The 22,436-nt window shown below is 38.7% G+C and overlaps 1 protein-coding gene and 1 long non-coding RNA gene across 2 annotated transcripts; one reads left to right on the top strand and one right to left on the bottom strand.

The window, feature by feature from the left end:
- Positions 1-161: 161 nt before the first annotated feature.
- LOC109173135 lies at positions 162-19,738 on the bottom strand. The gene is made up of 3 exons (XR_002052850.1): positions 19,656-19,738; positions 14,136-14,138; positions 162-172 (listed from the first exon to the last, which is right to left on the bottom strand). It is a non-coding gene; the product is annotated as an uncharacterized LOC109173135 (long non-coding RNA).
- Positions 3,944-10,224, top strand: LOC109173133 (auxin efflux carrier component 2). The gene is made up of 6 exons (XM_019322399.1): positions 3,944-5,321; positions 6,235-6,481; positions 6,739-6,824; positions 7,207-7,364; positions 8,254-8,330; positions 9,853-10,224. The coding sequence occupies exons 1-6, from the start codon at positions 4,043-4,045 to the stop codon at positions 9,917-9,919; spliced, it is 1,914 nt and encodes a 637-aa protein (XP_019177944.1). The 5' UTR covers positions 3,944-4,042; the 3' UTR covers positions 9,920-10,224.
- Positions 19,739-22,436: the final 2,698 nt, after the last annotated feature.

A 22,436-nucleotide genomic window follows, 5' to 3' on the forward strand; every position in this document is an offset into this window, starting at 1 on the left:
ATAATAATAATAATAATAATAATAATAATAATAATAATAATAATAAGCATCATCATCATCATCTTCATACAAGCGTTTAAATAGTTAAAAATTCATAGGCAAATATGATGTCATTATCATGTAATGGAGCTTGTTAGCACTTCTGGTCCCACGACTATGATGTCACTAACAACTTTGATCCACAACTTTTGAAACTTGTAAAATTGGTCCATGACTATGACTTTCTTAGCAAATTTGGTCCTTTTGGTGTATTTTTGTTCAATTTTTGTCGGGAATTTTTACTCCCCATTTTAACATGGGTAATATTGTCTTTTCCATCTCACAAACTAATGACATTAATAAATAAATAAACAACTAAAAAATTTTGGCGTTTAGCGAGAAGGGTAGTGGCTTTTAGTTTCAATCACTGTACCACTGGCTGTGTTTAATTAATTAATTAATTGATTTATGTCATTAGTTTGTGAGATTGAAAAGACAATATTACCCATGTTTAAATGGGAAGTAAAATTTTTCAACAAAAATTGAACGAAAAATATACCGAAAGGACCAAATTTGCTAAGAAAGTCATAGTGGTAGACCAATTTTACAAGTTTTAAAAGTCGTGGATCAAAATTGTTAGTGACACCATAGTCGTGGGACCAAAAGTGCAAAAAACTCGCATGTAATTTACACACACACATATATAGATGAGTTTTGGTTCGGGGTTGCTCCTAGGTAAAAAAAGAAGGGTTATATTTGAGCCATTAATCAAATCTAGATCAATTGCTCAAATAAAAAAAAAAAAACAAAGTGCGTCCTCCATTAATACTCTCATCTGAGCACCTGGGATGACAAATAACCTAAAGGAATTCATGAAATTGTTTATAAAATTAATAAAAAATTAAAAAGGAAAAACAAAGCACCTTAAGAAGGAAAACAACGCATCTTAAGAAGGAAAATAAATCACCTTAAAGAAGGAAAACAATGCACTTTATAATAAGAAAAATTAAGCACTTGAAACTTTAGACCGACGCACCTTAAGAAGGAAAATCATGAATTTAAGAAAGGAAATCACGCACCTAAAACTTTAGACCGACGCACTTAAGTTTCAACATCTGACACACCTTAAGCACAGCACACAAAAACCACAAACCTATAATATAATAATAATAATAATAGGGTCGGGGTGTGGGGGACTCTTAGGGTTGGGGTTCAACATTTTAGAATAATAATAATAATAATAATAATAATAATAATAATAATAATAATATCCTATTAAAGTACTCATTAATTTCCCTTGTTATCTAGCATAAACCCCGCTAAATAGCCATAACTACCCATTATTAGCCCTCTTAATTTCCAAAATTTAATTGCTCGTGGAATTCCTTGTCTACAAGGGTGTTATATGAATGGAAGAAAAATAAAAGCTATAGCCGAGAGTCGCCCCGACTCGGGCGAGTAAACAGAGAAACAAGGGTCCAAACCTTTAGAAGTTTCTTAAAAAAAGAAAAGTTGCAGTCGAGAGTCGCCTTGACTGAGGGGCTCAGTCAGAAAGGTGTCATATCAGAATATGGCATCAGAAATGAGCTCAATTTTATCTATTATTTTGCAAGTATGCAATACTTGTAAAAATCCTTGGGCACAAAGAAAAATCTCCCGGCCAATCAAGTGACCGGTTGAGTCAAGTAACAGTCAGTCTAACCAGCCACAAATGGTACATGGGTATAGCCAGCCCCAAATGGTACTTGATATCAAGTAAAGGGTCCAGGGCGGATCCTAAGTAGGTGCTTAGTGCGAGCTCTACTCATACATCTAAATCTGGGTCCAGTGCAGATCCTAAGTAGGAGTTCAGGACGAACCCTACTCAATTATCTATCACAATTCAAAAAATAAGGGTTCAGAACGAACCTTACGCAGATCAAGAATAAAAGAAAAAAGATGCTCAGAGCGAGCCATATCAAACAGTCAATCACCCCCCGGACGCGGGGCGGCCGGTTGACTTTTACTAGCTTTCTTTTAATTTATGCAGGTTTAAGAAAACGGAGTAAGACACCGAGGGACTGCTACGCAGTCAATGAAGTGAGACACTGAGGGACTGCTACGCAGTCAATAAAGTAGTCAAGCAATTAGCCACATGAAAACAGCAAATAAAAGGAGTCGACGCTTGGTCGACCACGACCCCTTGAAAAAGGAGTCGGCGCTTGGTCGACCGTGCCACCTTAAAAAAGGAGTCAGTGACATCTTGATTCGATTGCGAAGTCAATTTTGAGGCGAGACAATATACTTTCCTATGCCATGCTGGGTGCGTGACATAAAAAAGTGAGAGACTAGTGATAGGTACCGATATTTTAAGCCTAATTAGACCGTCTAGCCCCAATAGGACCACCTAAACCTGGTCAAATATTTTAACCGCTCCATAACCTCTATACAAATACCCATTTATTATCCTATTAAACTACTCATTAATTTCCCTTATTATCTAGCATAAACCCCACTAAATAGCCATAACTATCCATTTCAATTAATTACCCACTTAAATCCTCATTAATGATCCCATTCATCATTACCCAACGTTCACAAATCATTCTCATATTATAAAAGCATGAAAACAAAGAGCAGGAGGACACCTTCACTCTTCCTCCTATGGAGAGATTATTCTTCATACTAAAAGACTCTTCCTCACAAGATATGACACTCTTCCACTCATAAGAAGACACATCACTCTTCCCAAACAAGAAGACTCCTCTCCACAATCACTCTTCCACTCTAAGAACTCTTCCATCATCACATGAAGTATGAAGAAGACTCCATTTTTCACCACAAGGAAAGTTCTATTCTCTCAAGAAGCATACCCCATCTCTATGTATCAAAATAGCTTTATTCCTACGAAAATATGTACAGGCTACCCTACAAATTACAAGCAAATATAGTGAAGTTCTTGACTATCTATTTTTCTTACCCATTTTCTATTATTTTTTAGATGAATCCACCCATCTAACGAATTGTGTTGGACCTCCGTGGGTCCAAAAACTCTAAAACCAACAATATTATTATTATTATTGTTATTATTATTATTATTATTATTATTACTAGTAATTTACCCGCGCGATGCACGGAAAAAAATTATGTTATTATAAATATAAATAAAAAATAGAAAAACTAAAATATTTTAAATTATTTAATCTAATAATATTTTTGAGCTTCCATTGGTCAAGTATTTATTATTTTTATAGAATACAAAATTACAATTAAAATTAAAATTAAAATTAAAATTAAAATTATAATTTTGTATGATTAATATAATCTCTAATTATGTGCATATTCAAATAAATTTATAGAGAGAATTTACATAATTACATTGATTTATTCTTAATTGTATTTCATCTATATTATAATTTTCACAATACGAATAATAACTAAGATAATTACATTTGGAAAGCAAATTTTAAATTTTGTATGTGTAAATTTAAACTCTAATTCAACACATTTTTTATATGATTATATAATATATAGCTATTTTATTTTTTAAATGTTGTGTTTTTTTTTTATAATAAAAGTTGTTGTGGCATTAATTGTAACATTAATTATTTCCCAAACCATATAGCTTTATTATATAAAGGATTATTGTTATTATTATTATAGGTTTAGACTTTAGAAGAAGGAGTGATCTTTATCCTTTTTTTTTTTTTTTTTTTTTTGGTAATAGCCACACATTGTGGTCCGGGTCTTTCTCTGTCCGTTTAACGGTCCAGGTCCACCGGTTCGCTTCGGGAGGCACAGAAGCTGGCCCAAAGGGAATCGTCACTTGGGTTATCCCAGAATTCTCCAGAGAACTCATTTGCCACTTGAGCTACCCTGTTGGGTTGATCTTTATCCTTTATATCTATATATATAACACATTACATTAAAGCTATTCCCTCTCCTCGGTCTCTCTCCCTCTCTCACACCCATCCCACCTCCTCCATACTGGTTTCTTTGGTCTTCATCAATCTACTTACTCCATCGGCAAAGTAACTGAAGCACCACCCCCGGCCCTTTTCTTACCCACGACGAACAACGTACCATGATTACTGGTAAAGATATTTACGATGTCCTTGCGGCCATAATACCACTGTACGTGGCCATGATCCTGGCCTACGGCTCCGTCCGCTGGTGGAAGATCTTCACCCCGGACCAGTGCTCCGGCATCAACCGCTTTGTCGCCGTCTTCGCCGTCCCGCTCCTGGGCTTCCACTTCATCTCCACCAACGACATCTACGCCATGAACTACCACTTCATCGCCGCGGATTCGCTGCAGAAGGTGGTGATCTTGGGCGCGCTGTTCGCGTGGCAGGCGCTGAGCGGGAAAGGGACGCTCGAGTGGATGATCACGCTCTTCTCCCTCTCCACGCTCCCCAACACGCTCGTGATGGGGATCCCGCTGCTCCGGGCAATGTACGGCGACTTCTCCGGCAACTTGATGGTCCAAATCGTGGTTATGCAGAGCGTGGTGTGGTATACCCTCATGCTCTTCATGTTCGAGTACCGCGCGGCGAAGTTGCTGATCGGGGAGCAGTTCCCGGAGACGGCGGCGTCGATCACGTCGTTCCGGGTCGAGTCCGACGTGGTGTCGCTCAACGGGCGGGAGCCGCTGCAGACGGACGCGGAGGTCGGCGAGGACGGGAAGCTCCACGTCGTCGTTCGGCGGTCCTCCGCCGCGTCGTCGGTGATATCGGCCTACAACAAAGGGTTTCAGTCCACCAACATGACCCCCAGGGCCTCCAACCTCACCGGCGTGGAGATCTACTCCGTCCAGTCCTCCCGCGAGCCCACCCCGCGGGCCTCCAGTTTCAACCAGACGGATTTCTACGCCATGTTCGCCAGCAAGGCCGGGAGCCCCAAGCACGGCTACACTTCCAGCTTCGGAGGCGACGTTTTCTCGCTGCAATCCTCCAAGGGCCCCACGCCCAGGACGTCCAATTTCGAAGAGGATATGCTTAAGATTGGGAAGAAGAAGAGCGGTGCAAGGAACATGAGTGGGGAGTTATACAACGGCGGCGCGTATCCGCCACCCAACCCCATGTTTTCCGGCCACCGGAGAAAGGAAAGCGGAGCCACAGGCGGCGTTGTTCCTGTTCCTGTTCCTGTTCCTACCAATAATTATAATTATAATAATAATATAAACACTGCAACTAGCGGCAACTCTAAAGAGCTTCACATGTTTGTATGGAGCTCAAGCGCATCCCCAGTGTCAGAAGGCAATCTGAGGCCGCATGGAGGAATTAACAGAGCTGCTTCAACCGAGCTTGGAGTACTCGATGCTTCCAAGGCTGTTCTCCAGCAAGAGATAGCTGCATCTAGAGGTAACTAACTCATATTTTATTTTATCATTTCATGGAAATAAGCTTAAAAACTAATATTATATGTTGGAAAATTTTTACTTCTGATTTCTGGGTGATTGTAAGATCTGTCCCTGCTTGCTGGTCGTATTCACTTCTCCTCTCTAAGCTATAATGTATGTTGCAAATTTTATCCTTTTCTAACAAAAACATCATTAGAGATCAAATTTGCAACATCAGTTATAACTTAAAAGGACCAAAAGAGAGCCCGATATGTTAGAAAAGAAAAAGACAAAAGTTGATTATAATTTAAGAGTTATAGTTAAATGTAAGTTGAAATTAACTTATTCCCCAGCCTTACACTTAACTTAATTACTAATACTGTAGTTTAGTCGTCTGCACTGCAGTCTCTTTAATTTTAATTTGCTGCTTCTATTTCTCGGAAGCAAAACTTTTTGTCTCCCCTCGCCTCGCCTCGCCTCTAATTTATTCCTTTTTCAGTGTACTTTCTTTTATTCATATTCAGTGTCATGTGCTTAACAAAATATTTGGAAAGTAATTAAATTATTTTAATAGTTTTAAGTATTTAAAAATTAGAATTTAAGAGTAATATATATAGCTAGGAAAATAATTTAATAGATTCATTTTCGCGATTTCAATTTAATGCTAACTTAATGTTGTGCGTCGGTTGGTCAGTCACTGCTCGATTTGAGACGTGACATTGTAGCTTACCATGAAAGAATATAATATAATTAAATGGTTAATGTTCACTGTTTCTCACTAATTGGTTTTAAGTAAAATATGACAACAGATAGTTAAAGAACTATTTAGTTAAGCGTGTTTGACATACGACAGTCACAATATATGGGTGAGCATCTGGAAAGTAAGTATAATGCAGCGCTGAGTTCTATCACTTACTCGTCCACGTACCTTGCAGGGAAATTGAACGGCGGAGATAGGGATATTGAAGTGGAAGAGGGTGTGAAAAGCTCATCAGCAAATGCATCGCCATTGCCCGGAGGAGCAAAAAAGATAGAAATGGAAGAAGGTGAGAAAAAGCACCAAATGCCACCGGCAAGTGTAATGACAAGGCTCATACTCATCATGGTTTGGAGGAAGCTCATAAGAAACCCTAACACCTATTCAAGTCTTTTTGGCTTAATTTGGTCTCTCATCTCTTTTAGGTATGTATCTTCAATTATTCTCACTCCATCTCTTACATCTACCCACTCATTCTAATTTAACAACCTAATTTATTTTATCACTTAATTTTATCTTTTGACAACACCAATATTTTGAATCATGCAATACTACACACTCACAAACATTCACTTCCTACCATATAAGCACACATAGCTTAGTGGTTGCCTTATTTCTATATAAACTGATTAACTTTTTCAATTTTATTTTATTTTAAAAAAAAAATACTACCCACGGACAGATGGAACATTCAAATGCCTTCAATCGTGAAAGGATCAATCTCAATTTTGTCAGATGCTGGTCTCGGAATGGCAATGTTTAGTTTAGGTAATATTCATATATATATATATATATATATATATATATATATATATATATATATATTATGTATAATCATAACCAGGTCCAGGTGAAAACCAACCTTATCCTACGAACCAACAAATTTCTGAAAGATTGCACTGCAATACATGATTGCACCGTTACGGCTCCCAGATGTGCCTGGAAGACCAAGGTGCAATTGTATCGGGGAGTAGTGCAATCATGTAGTAAATGCGGTGCAATTCTTCTGAAGTTCGCAGATTCGCATGTTAAAGTCAGTTCGTACCTGATTATGTATATATATGTATACTCATAATTAATTTTGTTAGTTTTTGAGTGTTGGAAATGAAGTAGCGGTACTGAGATCCTGGGTGAATAATTGAACATACAGGTTTATTCATGGCTTTGCAGCCAAAGCTGATAGCTTGTGGAAAATCTGTGGCCACATTTTCCATGGCGGTTAGGTTCTTAACGGGCCCAGCAGTCATTGCTGCAACCTCCATTGCAATCGGTCTTCGTGGCGTTCTGCTGCACGTAGCAATTGTTCAGGTACCTCACCTCTCTCTCCCATCCCATAATTAATTAATCTGCACCTTAGGGTTAGGATTCAACCTTTTGGAAGAATTAATTAATCTGTACTGGCAGCTCAATTGCTTCATGTGTGGTAGATTAATTTTAGGCAAGGGTACAAGATCGAATTTTGATAGTGGCAGTGTGGGAGTTACACTCAATGTAGTGGGCTTTTTGTGGGCACCAGGCCCTTCCACTATCTTGTCGAGCAGAGGTGCGGGACCCTTTTGGAGAGAAAATTGTGCTTTAATTTTTGTGCGCAAATTAATTAATACTATTACGCTAAGCACGTTGTGCTCAGATGACACCTTTGTGGCTCCTCTTAACCGCGGTGGTGGGGTATTGACTCTTTGAACTGCATTAGTTAGAAAAAGTATAGAACATATACTACCATTAATACTATTACATTTGTTACTTGAGAGTTGAGTGACGAGAAAAATTCACAGTCATTACCTAATGTGTGTATTGAGCAAACCCCACCTTATGACCATAGTTAGGAAAGGATCAAATCACACACATAAATAAATCAAGCTTGAATACTTTAAACCTAATTGAGTCATTATTAATTTAAGTCCAGCTCATTTACACCCTTTTCATATTTCAATAGCATAATTAATATCATAGAATCCATTGTTGCTTAAGTAGAAATAAAGTATATATGAGGGTAGTCAAAGAAGATTCCGTTACATAACTACAATTAAGTGTGTGGATCTTGATCCAATGCATATATATAATTCTATTAATTACAACTCATTTCATACTAATTATATTATCATTAAAGCAAGTTTTGTTTCAAATTAATTGTTGTATAGTAACATGTGACATGTTAAGCTAGTTGGAGTTTTTGACTTTGACTTTTTGTAATCAGGCTGCTCTTCCCCAAGGAATTGTTCCCTTCGTGTTTGCTAAAGAATATAACGTCCACCCTGACATATTAAGCACTGCGTAAGTCTTAATTTCTCCCTAACAATTTCTACCTTTTTCTTCCTATATATCTACACATTATTATATATTGGGACTATATAAGTTTATGGAATTTTTACACTACTCCGTATAATATATTCATATAAATGAATAGTAAAATTTCTTTTATATATATATATATATATATATATATATATATACACACACACACACACACACACACACACACACACACACGAGAACATCCTCCCATGTAAGAAGTGTGCATAAATCTGATATGTTCATCTAGGATGATCAAAGGTTGAAAATTAATGAATATGAAGAAAAAATGCAGTGATATTTTTGTAATTTCTGTAATTACAATTGTACATTTAAAAATGTTTGATAATAAATTTGGAAATGCTTTGAATGCACAGAAGGCACCACTTGATTCTCATCATCATTCTCCTCTGTGTCATCAAAAGAGTTTATAAATGCACTTTCCAATTATCCATGAGTGTGTGCACTTTTAAACATTTTCAAATGCACAATCGTAATTACAGAAATGTCACAACGTTTTTTTCCATTTTTTTCATTAATCTTCAGCCTTTGATAATTCTAGATAGACGTATCATATTTGTCAACACTTCTCACTAAAGATTGTTCTCATTTGTTACCAATTTATATATATGAGAACTATGCCTTAGGTGAGAACATGCGAACTACTGCATGAGTGCACACAATCTACTTCCAACTATGTTTGGGTGACCGTGGAGACTATAGAGTAGATTGTGTAGTGCATTCATTTAATAAATCCTAAGATTTTTTTTTTAAAAAAAGTTCATTTATGTTTTTAGCTTATCTCAATAGTTTTTAAAATTCTTTTTTTTTTTGTTGCGTGCTTAATATAACAACTGAAATTTGTAAACAAATAAATTTTACTACTTGATCTCTTCGTTATATTTTATGCATGTGGCTAATTTGGTTAACTAGACTTGAAAAAATTTATTTATAATTCAATTTGTTTTGCAATATTTAGCTTGTAAAAATAATATTAAATACAAAAAAAAAAAAAAAACTAAATTTAAAATCATAAAAAAAATTAGAGAAAATAAGCGAATAAGAAATAGTTAGTTTAATAATTGAATAGTAAATAACAGAAGTAAAATGAGATAAATAAGCTATGTGTCATTGCTAAATAATTAAAAATATAAAATAACACTTAATTTTTCAATTGTGGATTAATCTCTCAATTATTTGTGGTATAAATTTAGTTCCTATTTTTTGAGTGAAGTGGTGAATTTTGTTCATGACATATTAAAAACTTAGAAATCAAATATACTACTTAACAAAGAATTTAAATACCCCCCCCCCCTCCCCTCCCCTCCCCCCAACACACACACAAACGTATTAGATTTACATTATAATTTCAACGGAATAATTATAATAATATTATTATTTTCTCATTAAATTTTAGTGAATTGGGAAGTTTGAAGAGTTAATCAGGGTTCAAATTTCTTGCCCTTGATATTGTATTGTTATTTTTATTCTTATTTTTTTGCAGGGTTATATTTGGGATGCTGATTGCCTTGCCCATTACAATACTGTATTATGTACTTCTTGGTCTATAAGCTTTTCTTTTTAAAAAATTGGGGATATTAAAGATTGATGAATTCCAAGAACCAGCTTTCTGATCGAGCAGAAGATGCCATCAAATTCAGTGAACAACTTGGAAGCTTGTGACCGTTGGATTTTGTTATACAAATTATTTAAATTTATAATTAGTTAATCTTAGACAAAATTATTTATGCTCCTTTAGAATACCTAGTTTAGGCACATGGTGTTTGACCTAGATCAAGACTTGTCAATGTATTACACTACTGTTAACGACGTTGTTCAAGCATGCAATAGTTCAATTCCCAACGTAGTTATTTTATAGAGACAGAAGAGTCAAATAATCTTATCTACTGTCAATAATTTGTTCAATTCACACCTTGAATATTTTTAAAATTTTGGTCACTTAACATTTTCTTTCGATACCAAGACTATGTGGTCTAATGGTATCCAAGTTGGACTTCCATTTGAAAGGTTGTGAGTTCAAGCCTTAGTAGAGACGTTATTGGTTCTTTGAACAGATATTACATTGTAATAGAGTCAACGCTGTCATAAAATTTAAATATAAATGATTTTGCTGATTGTTGACCTTTAGAGAAAACAAAGACTTAATTATCAACATAACACCAAATTATACACCAAGACTTAACCCGACAACAGTGCTGATGTGGTAAACACATCAAGTTATACGAATAGGTCTAAGTATTGATTATAGTAGGTGAGCTCGGGAATTAGTAACAACGGGTTGGACATTCCCGAGCTGATGTAGGTTAGGTGAAAGTCGAAAAATCTCATCTCCAAGGCATTAAGTGCACCTTATATAGAGGGCTGAAGGGAACACTACATGCAGGGGGAGAGGTTGGAGGGGGTGGGGGGGGGGGGGGGCGTCAGCACGTGTGCCATTTGTAATGCATACACTAGGCGAGGGGGGAGGTCGGAGGCATTGTTGCTAGATTCTTGACGTGCCCATTCCCACTGTGATCGTGTAGAATGTCATTAATTAGGCTTGTCCTCTAAAATAGGAAATATTCCTGCTTGGGATACTCGTTCCCTGCCTCGTGGTTGGGACCGTGCCCAAGACATGTCGTACTTAAACTGAATGACGAACTCATATCTCTCCTCGGATCGGATCGGATCGGGTCGGGTCGAACCTCTTATAAGGTCGGATGCAATCAGGAATTGCTCCCTACGATATACAGAGTACATACTAATAAGGTATACGGCTATAGGTCCGAGGAATATTTCACATCAAGTGCTTATTGATTTTAGTCAAATCCCCGAGAGCTTGTGAAGGATCATGGTGAACGCAAGTAGGTTAAGGGAAAACATAAACTTTCTTCTTCACCTCCTTTCTTGATCTCTGGCTCAGCTTCCATGACAAATTGTGACCCCTTATGTGAAGTTGAAAATTTTGATCTCTTTGAAATTCTTTGTTGCAGATTTCACGAACAAATCTATTTGTAACTAATAGTCTTGGGTGGTAAAGTAATCACCTTTGCATCAGGATCTTGAAAGCCTAGAAAAATAAAAATTTTAAAAATTATTTTTTATGATTTTAGTAAATTGAATACTTAGCTTTATAGTAAAACGGATTACTTGGCATTTCGAGAAGGTTTCGCTTTGTCTTGCTGGTTGCTTTTGGAGGAGTTGCTTAATTACCATATGAAGAGATGCTGGCTTCGTCGGAACTGGTGGAGTGCATCGTCCAGCATGGTGATACAGCTGTTTCACGGTCCTTTGGAGTTGCTCACCCACCGGAGTTTCAAGCTAGTCATCTACTGTTTGCGATTGTGGGAAGAAAGATGGTGACGCTATATCACCATAACCGTTCAAGGAATTTAAAGAGAGAGAATTGAATTTTTTTTTCCTCTAGGTTTGAATGGTTTAAAGGTCCACAAGGTGACAAATTAACAAGTCAGCAAAATTATTTTTATTTAAATTTAAATTCCATGTCAACATTGTGGAAGATTTACCTAGGAGAAACCTAGAGAAAATGCTAAGTGAATAAAATTTCAAAAGTAAAGGTGTCCAATCAAATATTATTTTGGTTGAAGATGTGAATTGAATACTCATTAATTATAGATGAGGTTATTTGACCCTTTTGTCTTTTGTAGTTGGAATCCACCTTGTTTTCGCATTTTTTCACTTGTTTGTCTCAAATTTAATAAGCGAATTGGCCTTTCAATGTAAATTAAAGGAAAAAGGTAAAATATATTATCAAATTTTATATATAAAAAGTAATTAATCCATAAAGATTGCCTGTTGCCATGGACCTTATAGTTTGATGGCATCAATGTGGCCCTTTCAAACGGAAGGTCATAGGTTTGATTCGCATCCCAATTAAGGGTGCTGGCATATTTTGTTGTTGAGCAAAACTATGAATGGTGGGTCGGTCATCACTTATTATTTTTTACACGCGCATTGTGCGAATAGATTAATGCCCAATGTTTATATTTAAATAACCAGTCTTTTTTCAGCATTTTTGGCCGGTACTGGGGCATGACTTGGCAGTCTTTATCTTTAAGTGTGTGGAGAACAAGGGGTTTCCGCAGGGATTGAACGATGCAAATATCGTTTTAATCCCAAAAAAACATGTGCCTGAAAAGGTGTCTGATTTGCGTCCTATTGCACTCTGTAACGTGGCTTACAAAGTGTTGGCCAAAATGGTTGCGAACAGGTTAAAGGGATGTTTGGAGAAGGTTGTGTCTCAGTCACAAAGTGCCTTCGTGCCTGACCGGTTATTAACCGATAACATTATTGTGGCCAGTGAAATTGGGCATTACCTTAAACGTAAAACTGGGGGCTTGGTAGGATGGGCGGCGCTTAAGCTAGACATTTGCTAAGGCGTACGATAGGATGGAATGGGCGTTCTTGAAGGGAATGTTATGTGCGTTGGGTTTTGACGGAGGTTGGGTGGATTTAGTTATGGCATGCGTCATGACTGTAAGATACTCTATCTTAGTCAATGGGATGGCAGTGGGACAGGTGTGTCAATCTCGGGGGATTAGGCAAGGAGACCCGCTATCCCCGTACCTTTTTATCATTTGTGCCGAAGGCTTCTCCGTCCTGTTACAACAAGCAGAGGCCAGAGGGGATATTCATGGAGTGAGGGTGGCCCGGGGGGCTCCGGCCATCTCTCACTTGTTTTTTGCTGACGACAGTTTACTCTTTTTCGGGGCTACTCAACAGGAAGCATTGCATATAAAGCAATGTTTGGACAATTACAGTGTGGCGTCGGGGCAACTCATTAATTTTGACAAATCAAGTGCAGTTTACAGTCATAACACAACGGTCCACAAGAGGACTGTGGTCTCGGGTATCATTAGAGTCCGCGAGACTATGGACCTAGGGCGGTACTTGGGACTTCCGTCAACACTTGGGAGCAACAAAATCGCAGTTTTCCGATATATTGAGGAGAACATCCGCAGCCGCATTGGAGCCTGGCAACACCGGTTTTTATCTCGCGCCGGTAAGGAAGTGTTGCTCAAAAGCATAGCCCAATCTCTCCCAATTTTCACCATGTCCGTCTTCCTGTTGCCTCTACGCGTCTGCGACACTCTTGAGAAGGTGTTTAATCGCTATTGGTGGGGCAGTGGCGGCTCAGGCAATCGTGGAATCCATTGGTTAAGTTGGGACAAAATGTGCAAGCCTAAGACAAAAGGTGGGTTAGGCTTCAAAAAGCTACACGAGTTTAACTTGGCCTTGTTAGCCAAATAGGGATGGCGATTGATGATTAATCCTGACTCTCTAGTGTGCCGGCTCCTTAAGGCACGCTACTTTCCCTCTACAGATTTTATGGAGGCCCAGCTAGGCGCGAATCCAAGCTTTGTCTAGCGAAGCATTCTGGCCGGGAAGAGGGTTCTCCAGCTGGGGATTGCCCGCCGAATTGGCGATGGTTCAGACACCAAGATTTGGGGATGGAACTAGGTCGCGAACGCCACGAATCAGCCCTTACGTACCCCTTATGTTCCACAGCTGGGCGATGCCAAGGTAGAGGGCTTACTCACTGACCGCGGGGTTTGGGATGAGGACGTGATCCGTGACATTTTTTTGCCCGCTGATGTAACCCGTATTCTAGCCACACCGGTGAACACTCATCTGCAGGACTGCTGGGGGTGGATTGGAGACATCCGGGGCTGTTATACGTTAAACATGGCTACCGTTTGTTAACTAATCATGAGGGGCAACATGTGTTGACCGAGGAGTTTCAGGGATGGAAGTCACTTTGGTCACTGCCTATACCACCTAAGGTGAAGAATTTGCTATGGAGGTGTGTTCGGGATATTTTACCAGCACGGGATAACTTGAGAAAGAAGCGTGTGTGGATCGGAGGCGGATGCCCTCTTTGTGGGGTTGAAACTGAAACAGTGGAACACCTTTTTTGTACTTGCGCCTTCGCGACAAGTATGTGGGGCACTGCGGACGTGCTTTGTGGAAGGCGTTTGCCTGTGTTTCTGGAATCCATGCTACGCACTAACACGACAGGTTTGGCGGAAAGGATGGCAGCCATTTTTTGGGTGGTGTGGCAGACCCGCAACGACGCAGTGTGGAATGCTAAAACACCAGATGTAACGGCTGCACAGTTTCAGGTGCAAAGTTTACAAGCTTTGTAGAAGGTCTATGCATCATCTTTGCGAACCACCGGTTGCCCGACAGTAATTGTTCAGTGGACACCGCCACCTGCTAATTCCGTCAAATGCAATATTGATGCCGCTATTTTTGGGGACGGGGCTGGTTTTGGAGCTGTCGTCCGGGATCACGACGGGCAGTTCCTCTCGGCTAAAAGCGGACGGTTGGAAGGTGTTGGGGATCCTTATGTGGCGGAGGCTCGGGCTGCAAAGGAGGTTCTTTCGTGGCTTAAAGACCAAAGTCTCAATAACATCGTGCTTGAATCAGACTGTTTAAATTTCTGCAATGCTTTCAATTCTTGCAAATTTGATTATTCTTATGTAGATGTAATTGTTAAGCAATGTCGTGCAATTGCTAATGCCATGGGGAACGTCTGTGTTTCTCATGTTAAGAGATCAGCGAATCGTGTAGCTCATGTGTTAGCTAGGGCAACCGGTTCTATAGCTGGCTCAGGTGTGTGGGATGTTAGTCTCCCTGATTGTATCGTTGAGTTATTGAATATTTAATGAACGTCTTTCGTTTTGTTTAAAAAAAAAGTAGTATTTGAAAGTATATCAATGCAAGCTTATATTGGAAAAGTTCATACATATGTAATTGAATATCGAATTTGTTTATTTAAATATATTTAAATAAATATTTGAAAGTATATCAATGCAAACTATTTGTTTATTTAAATATATTTAAATAAGTATTTGAAAGTATATCAATGCAAACTTATATAGGAGAGGTTTATACATAGGTAATTGAATGTCGAATTTGTTTATTTAAAATATATAACTCAAAGTATATGAATCCAAGATAATATAGGAGATTCATTATAATCGTCACTAGAATAAGTGTTTGCAACTTTGTAAAATCGATAGTCTAAATAAATAGTACTTTTGGTTTGAATTTTCGTAAGTGTTCTTAATTCTTTTTTGAATATGTAGCATTGTCATTGTCTTCATCTTCACTATTTTCCCTCTTCTTTCTTGTTGGTTGTTTGTTATTTGCAATTGAGTTACTATTCTTCCTCTTCTTTCTTGTTGGTTGTTTGTTATTTGCAATTGAGTTACTATTCTTCCAAGGCTGAACCCCAACCCTAAGGGCCCCCCACACCCCGGCCCGACAGAGTGGTGGGAGGTTGTAAATCATGGTGACTCAACTGAACATTAATCACAGAGGCTAGACTGGTGCTCACTGCGCACAAGGAACCCCCCTCACTTTGAGAGGTTGCTCCCACACTGCCGCTGGTGAGACTCGATCCCTGGTCATTCTTCCAAAGTTTCACCTCTATGACCAGTTGAGCTACCCATGCGGGCACAATTGAATTACCATTGGTAGCATAGATGACATCAGCGTCATGCAATGGGATTATGTTGTAGGAAGCTGTGGATTTTCCTTGTTATGTATATGACTGAGATCTTAGTTATACTTTGAACTCTTGATCTTACAAACGCATGTTGATATTTTGCAAGCGTAATAAAAGGTATTTTTGATATTATAATACAAAAATTATTCCCGAATGTTTGGAAATAGCTAATATTAGAGGGCTTCTCAAGAATAGTTATTCTCAGTGTAAAATGAATAGCTCATTCTTATAAATATTATTTTCAAAAATAAAATATTAAATCAAACAATGGAATATGTTTATTTTTTAGAATAATATTATATTTTGACCTATTTTATAAATCAAACATGCTAAAAGAGAAAACAAAGTCAAACGAGGTGGATTTCAGATTACCTCATCCCGATGAACACAGCACGGCTTTTTTTTCCGTTATTGTTCAGTGAACTTCCCATGGAACGTGCATCCTGCAGTTAGTTCAATCTTCGAACTTGGCCGAAATTGATCCACAACAATACTATTAACAAATTAACATGCCCACTGCTCCAATCATTTTTTTAAAAGCTAATTTTTTTTTTTTTTTTTTTTTTTTGTACTACTGGGTTGTCTTCCCAACCTATTAAAGCATAAAGAGTCAATTCACAACCTTTCATATGTGAGAACAACTTGGTACATATATATAGGTAAGGGTTCAGGTGCGGAAATGGCTTCCCGTGCGGTTGGATGCACCTTAAACATTAAAACAGCGCACATTAAGTATTAACTTCGTGCATTTTAATTTATAACACTGATACACCTTAAATATACGAATCACGCACCTTAAGCACACAACACACGCACCTTAAGTACAAAACTCACACACCTTAAGTTTCACACAACTACCCACATTAAGCACAAACCCCACGCACCTTAAGCACAAACTTTGACAAAATCACATTGAGAGAACAAAATCGAGATTCATATTTCTTTTAAAGAAAATAAACCACCTCGATCAAAACTTTGAATGGAAAGTTTATATATTGAAATGAAATAAAATAATTAAGTGGCAAATAGAATATGACAGGGGTATGTTTAATATCTTAATTAAAATGTCATTTTTGTCCAGAGGGTTAATTAATCTGCTGCATCACGTGACACATTGATTAGCAATTTAGCATATAGTGAATTAAATGGTTTTGTTTATCCTGAAAATCAATCCAAGATGTAATCTTGCGTAGTGCAGGGATTGGATGGGTCAGATTAATTAAAGTCCAAAATAGCTGCATGTGTAAGCTTTGTTTGCTCCTCCCGAACAGTACATGTGCAACTGTTTCGTGGAGCTTTCATCAACCCTCCTCACCATCATATCACAGGGACAACGTGCAACTTATATCAAATAATAATAATAATAATAATAATAATAATAATAATAATAATAATAATATAGTTTATGGTTTTATTGAGACTGGGTCCACCATAAACCGAATATAGAAATATAGAATGGAGGTAGGTAAAGAATAGCTTTATTACCCGGGACGTTACGCCTAAAATAGTACGTACAAAGCCCGAGGCACAGGCCCAGAATGCCGGCCCAAATATAAAGATCATGGCCCAAGGAATGGAATAAGGCCCAAAATAATGACTAAACAAGCCGAAGGAACTAATAAATGAAGTAAAACTAAATATGTTACCAATAGGATTCGAACCCTGGTGAAGACTCAAACCAACGAACCTAGAGGGGATTGGTGAGTTAGAGGGTGCCTTTAAAAAGGAGGGAATGATGCCTATTTATATTTTGGAATAAGGGTCAAATAGGTCACTGAACTGCACACCAAAATGCAATTAGGCCATCGAACTCAAAAACAATGCAATTGAGTCCCTGAACTACACAAAATCATGCAATTAGGTCCAAAATGACTTGTTTACCTGAAATGCAGGTTACCAATTTTAAAAATAATTTATAAATATTTTTTAAAATAAAATAATTAATTAAAATTATATAATTTAAAAAAAAAAAAAAAAAAAAAAAAAAAAAAAACTGCCGGAGATGAATCGTCTCCGGCAGTCTTTCGTCTCCATGGCCGGAGACGAAGAGCTTCGTCTCCCTGGCCATGGAGACGAAGAGACCTTCGTCTCCATGCTAGGGAGACGAAGCTCTTCGTCTCCATGGCCAGGGAGACGAAGCTGCCGGAGACGATTCGTCTCCGGCAGTTCTAGTTTTTTTTTTTTTTTTTTTTTATTTAAATTAATTATTTTATTTTAAATTATATTTAAAATTTATTTTTAAAATGGATAACCGCCACGTCAGCACAATTTCAGGTCAACAGGTCATTTTAGACCTAATTGCATGAGTTTGTGTAGTTTAGGGATTCAATTGCATTATTTTTGAGTTCGATGGCCTAATTGCACTTTAGTGTGCAGTTCAGTGGCCTATTTGACCCTTATTCCTTATATTTTTGAGGGATTCACGGATGGTTGACAAATGGACGGCATCAAGCAGCCTCCATTCTTAACCACACATGTGTCCTCCACTACCTTGCTTCCAGCACACTCCCATGCATAAGTGGAGCTTCCTGCTCTTTAGCACACAAGATCTTGATTGGCATGGTAGTTTGGACTTGTGCTGTTATTTTGAGGTCGTGAGTTTAATACCCTTTAGTAATAATTCTAATAATATTTTGCTCCAAGCTTCCCTCTTTCTTTAGCCCAATAGAATTCCATTATTCTTGTTAGGCCAACACTTCACCCATAAAGATGGACACCCCGCTTGGGCGGTTGGGCCGACTTCCCAATAAAATGGGCCCCCCCGGGGTCCCATATCGCCATCATAATTCTACCACTTTCTTTAGGCATCTGGATGCTTGAAAGAAGTATAATTCAATATCACAACCTCCACCATTTTCCAAACTCAAATTCCAGTTCCTAAATTTTCCAGATACTTGTTGTTCCCCCCACCTTCGTACGCTGCTGCCACACACCACACTGCTATGCGCCACACCATTATCGCGTGCCTCTACCGCACACCGCCACGCCATTAAGGCCTTCATCATCTTCTTCCCTAATACTGCCCAGCAGCAGCGCAGGCCAGCAACGACCAGGGCGCATCAACAGCAACAAACAGCAGCCATAGACCAGCAGCGGTGCATAGGTCACCAGAAAGAGAGCACATAACAACAGCGTAGCCGGGAGTCCCAGCGACGTCGCTGCCGCATGGCCTCGATGCAACGCTAACACCGCTGCCGTCCATCCGCCGCCTGCCATATCACGTACCGACCGGCCGAACATACCTCTGCGTCGCCGTCAATCTGTCCCATTCACCGGAATTCCATTGTTGATGAAATCTGAAGGGAGAAAACGACGGGAAAGGGTGGAATTTTTTTTAATGAAAAAGGCATCGTCTCCTCCAATCAACAATGACCGCCGCGAGATCATTATCTGGCGACCGGAATTCCAAAGGGAACACGGGCAAAGCAGTATCAAAATAAACTAATTATCCAAATTGATGTTTTTCTGTTACTTAATGCGGAAAAAAAAAAAAAACTTAATTTCCAGCAGCCCAGAATTATAATTGCATACAAAAGAACATTCACATATGTAATCTCAATTATACAGCAAAGTATATAACATATGCAAATATTTAAGCAATTAAAAAAGAACTAGGCAGAGATTATTTATGGCTCTGATACCAACTGTTAGAATTAAATATATCACATGCATCATATAATATGTGATAACATGATCATATTAACCTCCAGCCATTAGTTCTTGTATTGAGCGATCCGGACTGTTGTAGGTAGAGCTTTGTCTCTCACTTCTACTCAACTCTCTCTAGATGATGTATGAGGTATGTAACGTGAGCAGTGAGAGGACTAGTGACCTTATATAACCACTGGCCATCATTGTGGTTGCATGTCTTTAGGTCTCCTAAACCCTAACCAAACTCCTAATCATAATGGTAGTCTAGCTATTAGGTTATTAGTGTTGCACCATACATCAAGTACTTAACATTATCATAACTTATCCTAATGTTATAATAATAATGAATTAGGAAAAACGTTACAGAGAGGTCAAGGTGATTCCTCTATTGTCGTGCTTCTTGTACCGGATCTCTTCCTCGCTACTTAGTACTCGGCTTCATTTGAATATTCACTGGATGTCTTTGCTGCTTCACATTGTTCTTCCTTGTTGCTTTGTTCTGCGCTGTTGATTTCTCCATGCTGCACTTGCATTCACCTCTTTTATTATTATTATTATTATTATTATTATTATTATTATTATTATTATTATTTTAATCCTTAGTCGTTTTCCCTTCTGTCCTTTTCGGGGGGTATACATTTTTTTTGTTGCTTGGCTAAACACCCTCTGCTTTTTTATGAGAGATGCAGGGAGCCGTGGGGTTTGTGCGATGCGCGCCCTGGGCCCTTAGCACCGCGTTTGGACCGATTCCAACACGCACATGCAAGTTGTTTACTGCCAACCCGCATGCCCCAACCGCCAGGTGCGTGTGGACCGCCGGCTCCGCCACGCAGGTCCACAGCACAGGGGATATGGAAGTTTGCGTTGCGCACCACAATACCCCTATCGCCGCGTGTGAACTGCCTACCCCTTGGCAGGTCCGACACACGCATGTGGGTTGTCTCCATGCTAACCCACATGCCTCAGCCACTAAGTGTACAAGGACTGCCTACCTTGCCATGCAAGTCCGGTACTCAACCATCTGAATGGCCGTGAGGCCAGCATGCATAGCACATAAGAGTACATACTTGGGAAATAGTTGAAGTGGTCGTAGGCCAAGCATGCATAACAAATAGGAGCACATAATTGAGGTGGCCATAGGCCAAACATAGCACGTAGGAGCACATAGTTGAGGTGGCCGTATGCCAAGCATGCATAGCACATAGGAGCACATAATTTGAGAAAATAAACATAAATCTTTACTGAACTAAGTGTAAAAGTGTACTCACAAGGGTAGCATCTCAATGTGCTAAGTGTGTTACCTTGTAGGATAGCTCATCTTGCGAATCAGCCATTTGGGCGTACCTCGAAACCTTGCTTAGACAAATAGAGACTATAAACACAGGTTAATCGTAGCGATCTCCACAGACGGCGCCAATGATGGTTTTATTAGGACCGGGTCCATCATAAATCGGATATAGAAATATAGAACGGGGGTAGGCAAAGAATAGCTTTATTACCCGGGACGCTATGACCAAAATAATACGTACAAAGTCCGAGGCACAAGCCTAGAATGCTGGCCCAAATACAAAGATCACGGCCCAAGGAATGGAATATGGCCCAAAATAATGACTAAACAAGCCAAGGGAACTAATAAATGAAATAAAACTAAATATGCTACTAATAGGACTCGAACCCTAGTGTGCCAGTAAGGGGTTGAAGACTTAGACCAACGAACCAAGAGGGGATTAGTAAACCAAGGGGTGCATTTAAAAGGGAGGGAAGGGTGCCTATTTATACTGTTCAGGGATTCACGGATGGTTGACAAATGGACGGAATTTGGAAGCCTCCATTCTGGACCACACATGTGTCCACCCACTACTTTGCTTCCAGCGCACTACCATGCATATGTGGAGCTTCCTGCTCTTTAATACATAAGATCTTGATTAACTTGGTGGTTTGGGACTTGTGTTGTTATGCTTGAGGTTGTGGGTTTAATACCCCTTAGTAATAATTCTAATAATATTTTGCTCCAAGCTTCTTTCTTTCCTTAGCCCAATAGAATTCCATTATGCTTGTTGGGCCAACACTTCACCCATAAAGATGGACACTCCGCTTCGGTTGGGCCGACTCTCCCAATAAAATGGGTCCCCCGAGGTCCAATATCGCCATCAATAATATTATTATTGATGGTTTTATAAGACCGAATCAATCATAAACAGGCAAATTTTACTGTAGATCATGATCCAAAACGGTGTTGTTTCTTTTAATGAAAAGAGAAACGGCACTCAATTACAATTTCATTTGACAATATACACTCAATATGTGAGACATGTTATTTATTTTTTTTTTTTGAGACATGTTATTGAATTTCATTTTATACACACTATAGTGCTATTGGTTCGTGACTGATTGAAGATATGATGGAACAGAACCTGCAACAAATGTGTCTTAGCTTAGCTTGAAACTATTCCAGACAACTATCTTACAGCTAGATTATGGATGGAAATACGTCGAGCCGAGCCGAGCTTTAGAAAATTAGGTCTAGGCTTGTTATGAAAATCTAAGACTTGGACCTAAGCCTAAGCCTGCAATTATTATATCCTGCACCAGGGCGCACAATGCATTGTGCTCCCTGGTCCAAACCCTATTTCGTATGTACATAATTGTATAGTAGAATACACATAAACTCCTAACATAATACACATAATCTAACATAATACATAATACACATAATAAATATAAATAAATAAAACTGTAACGGGATTGGACGGACGGAACAGTGTCCGTCGCATCATATCAACTCCTCACCAACTTGTGTCAGATCAACTCACCACCAACTTATAAAAACGACGTCGTTTTGGGCCAAAGCGCATAATGCATTGTGCGCCCTTGTGCACGGTATAATTTACCTTGAGCCTGTA

Source organism: Ipomoea nil, unplaced genomic scaffold, assembly GCF_001879475.1.
Source record: "Ipomoea nil cultivar Tokyo-kokei standard unplaced genomic scaffold, Asagao_1.1 scaffold0465, whole genome shotgun sequence".
Classification (NCBI taxonomy): Eukaryota; Viridiplantae; Streptophyta; class Magnoliopsida; order Solanales; family Convolvulaceae; genus Ipomoea; species Ipomoea nil.